Source organism: Arachis ipaensis, chromosome B04, assembly GCF_000816755.2.
Source record: "Arachis ipaensis cultivar K30076 chromosome B04, Araip1.1, whole genome shotgun sequence".
Lineage (NCBI taxonomy): Eukaryota > Viridiplantae > Streptophyta > Magnoliopsida > Fabales > Fabaceae > Arachis > Arachis ipaensis.
The window spans coordinates 16,043,887-16,045,312 of NC_029788.2; the positions used below are offsets into that span (position 1 = coordinate 16,043,887).

General features: G+C 23.6%; 1 protein-coding gene across 2 annotated transcripts in view; it reads right to left on the minus strand.

Annotated features, from left to right (window-relative positions):
- Positions 1-1,117, minus strand: part of LOC107636152 (topless-related protein 2-like) — a 12,316-nt gene extending 11,199 nt beyond the window's left edge. For both annotated transcript variants that reach the window (XM_021120884.1, XM_021120883.1), the window contains exon 1: positions 1,045-1,117. In XM_021120884.1, the coding sequence (XP_020976543.1) occupies positions 1,045-1,097 (53 nt within the window). In that variant the 5' untranslated portion in view covers positions 1,098-1,117. The remainder of the gene's footprint in view (positions 1-1,044) is intronic.

Here is a 1,426-nt window from a genome sequence, read left to right on the forward strand (position 1 = left end):
ATACTTCAAAAATTATTTATACTTCTGTTTTTAACATTTTACTGGTCTAACATAAAATTGCAACCATATATTTAATCATTATCAAATCTCAATGCAACAGTTTAAGAAACCATTTTCTATTTGCTTTTATCTCTAAATTCATCAGTGCATATACATACAAACTGATTGAATATAAAGTCACCAAAGAAAAAAAGTGATTGAATATAAAATCTTTTAGTTATTTTAAAATATTTGAAATATATTTTTTGTCCACTACTTTATAGTCTTTCAAGTATATTTTTTATCAAAAATATTTAGTAATAAAAGAATATCAATCAAATAAGACAATAAATAAATAAAAATTAAATAAGATAAATTTAAATTATTTGGACTAATTATTTTTTATCTTCCTAACATCATACTTTTTTATTTACCCTAATTCTAATATAAACAACATAGTTATTGAATATCAAGTACTCATAACAATCAACACTAGATATCATGGTAGCAAAGCATTCAAACAATATGAAAGATGAAAACATGAATTTAAGAAGGGTTTGCAACGATTTAATAAAAGATTGTGGCGGTTCAAATGAGGCTATAATTAGAAAAAGAATATAACCCAATATCCTAGTCGAACAATTAAATTATCTAAACCAAACGGATTTCATTGTAGTGGTTTGGTAAAAATCTATCGAATTCATCATTGTAATAGATTTGCTAGTTCATCCTTCAAATAGTGTGCCTAAGCTTGTTGATTGTTCACTTAAATAATGATGTTTTGTTGAAAACATGTTAAAACTTTACAAAAAAAAATATTTATTTTACAAATTAATTACTTTATTTCCCTACTTTTTCTCAACTAAAAATAACAGTATAAATACTAATATTTTTCTCAACTAAATACTAATATAACACAATTTAACAAAACTCATGCGTCTTCGCATCTTAATTATTGTCTTTATATAAAATATTTTCGTATAAATAATTACATATAAATATATACACACACAAAAATGTGAATGAAAGTAGTACTAATATAAAAACACAAATAATATAATAAACCTGTCCAAGGCTTCGAGATATTTCTGCTTCCTTATTTCAAAGCACATTTTCATGGAGTAACGATTATCAGTCAATTTTGGATACGGCTTTGTTAGAGGATAATGAAAATTAATTAATAATTAATAAAAAAATGTATACCAAAAATTTAAATTTGTATGTTCAATACTTTTAATAACTAATTTTTTTATTATTCTCCTAAATTTATTTCTAAGAGAGTTTTCTTTTCCTGGGGTTCATATATCCTTATGGGTGTTGTCAGCCCCAAAAGATAAAAAGGATGTGGGACTCAATTTAGTAGTGATATTTTTTTTTTTCTTTAAGATGTATATTAATACCTAGGAAAAAATTTAGATTTGATCCACATTCAAAATATCATCATATC